At 59.1% G+C, this 1,334-nt stretch overlaps 1 protein-coding gene across 1 annotated transcript in view; it reads left to right on the top strand.

Annotated features, from left to right (window-relative positions):
- Positions 1–110: 110 nt before the first annotated feature.
- The window catches only part of PRSS56 (protease, serine 56), a 5,794-nt gene continuing 4,570 nt past the window's right edge, over positions 111–1,334 (top strand). The window contains exon 1 of the mRNA XM_017726839.1: positions 111–802. Within this exon, the coding sequence (XP_017582328.1) occupies positions 613–802 (190 nt within the window). The 5' untranslated portion in view covers positions 111–612. The remainder of the gene's footprint in view (positions 803–1,334) is intronic.

Here is a 1,334-nt window from a genome sequence, read left to right as displayed (position 1 = left end):
CCCCCCCCCCCCCCCCCACCCCCCCCAGCCACTGCCCACGTGAGTCACAACCCCATTACCTCCACTCCCCCCAGGAGAGCCTACCCAAACAGACCCCAGGATCCCCAGCCAAACACAGCCCAGGGGTCCTATCCAAACACCATCCCACGCCCAGCAGACCCTAGCAAAACCTGCACCCATGCCTGAAAACTACCCAAACACTTATTTGGATTCCTACAGAAGCACCACCTCATCCCCCATAAATCCTATCAAAATGACAGCCCAAGCTCCTACCCAAACCGTACTCATACACACAAGCTTAACCTACAGACTTTTACCAAAATAGTGCCCAGACTCCTGAAATATATCCCTAACTGCTAGAGACCCTGCTCAAGCAGTTCCCACCTTATCTAGATCTTACCCAATCACCTGGAGCCCTATCCAAAATGTCACCTGATCCCTTGTGAGCTTTTCAGATATTCACCCCAGAAGACCCTATCAAAACATGCTGACTCCACAGCCTATCATGCCCCCTTCCCACCTACCCCAAAGCACAGTCTGGGGTGGCCGGGCAGAGGAGCACAGGGAGGACACAGTGATGCCCACAGCCCTGCTGTCTTTGCAGCACCAGCCATGCCCCCCACCGTGCCCCCCAGCTGCCAGGCCCTGCTGGATGCCCAGGCACTGCCTGAGCTGCCCCAGCGCAACTGGGCACTGAGCCAGGCCTGTGCCCCCTACCAGCGCCTGTGCCCACCTGAGGGGGCCCTGCACACCTGCACCCCGCTCAGCGCCCAGCTCTGCCGCCACCGCCTCCAGGAGTGCCGTGAGTGGGCACCCGCACCCCCCAGCTCCTCCCAGAGATGGGAGACCCTACAATAACTAATGGGGTATCCCCAGGGGACGCTTGGAAGGGATATGGGATGTTGGGGTGACAGAGGGTGCTGAGATGGAGTGGGGAGATGGTGGAGGTGGGGGTATGATAGAGTGATGAAGGATCTCTGGTGGGATGGAAGGTTGGGAGAGACGGAGGGATCTGGGAAGAGAATTGGAGATTTGGGGGATGGAGGCATTTGGAGCGATGAGCAGATTGGGCTGGGCTGGGACATTGAGGGGTGATGGACAACCCTGAGGTGGGAGAAGTGGGCAAGGGGAGATTGGGGACACTGAGTCACTGGGGGTGACGAGCACTCCCTGAGGTGGTACAGGGGTGTTTGTTCGGGATGATGGGGGTCCGGAGGCACCGAATGGAACTGGGGCGATTTGAGGACAATAGGGCTGTGGTGGTGACATCGGGAGGGAGTGTCCCCACATACCATGACAGCCTGTCCCTGCAGAGATGGTGGCTGGCGAGCCCG

The sequence above is a fragment of the Corvus brachyrhynchos genome, unplaced genomic scaffold (assembly GCF_000691975.1).
Source record: "Corvus brachyrhynchos isolate BGI_N302 unplaced genomic scaffold, ASM69197v1 scaffold162, whole genome shotgun sequence".
Classification (NCBI taxonomy): domain Eukaryota; kingdom Metazoa; phylum Chordata; class Aves; order Passeriformes; family Corvidae; genus Corvus; species Corvus brachyrhynchos.
Note: the sequence above shows the minus strand (reverse complement) of the source record. Positions and strands in the feature narration are given on the sequence as shown.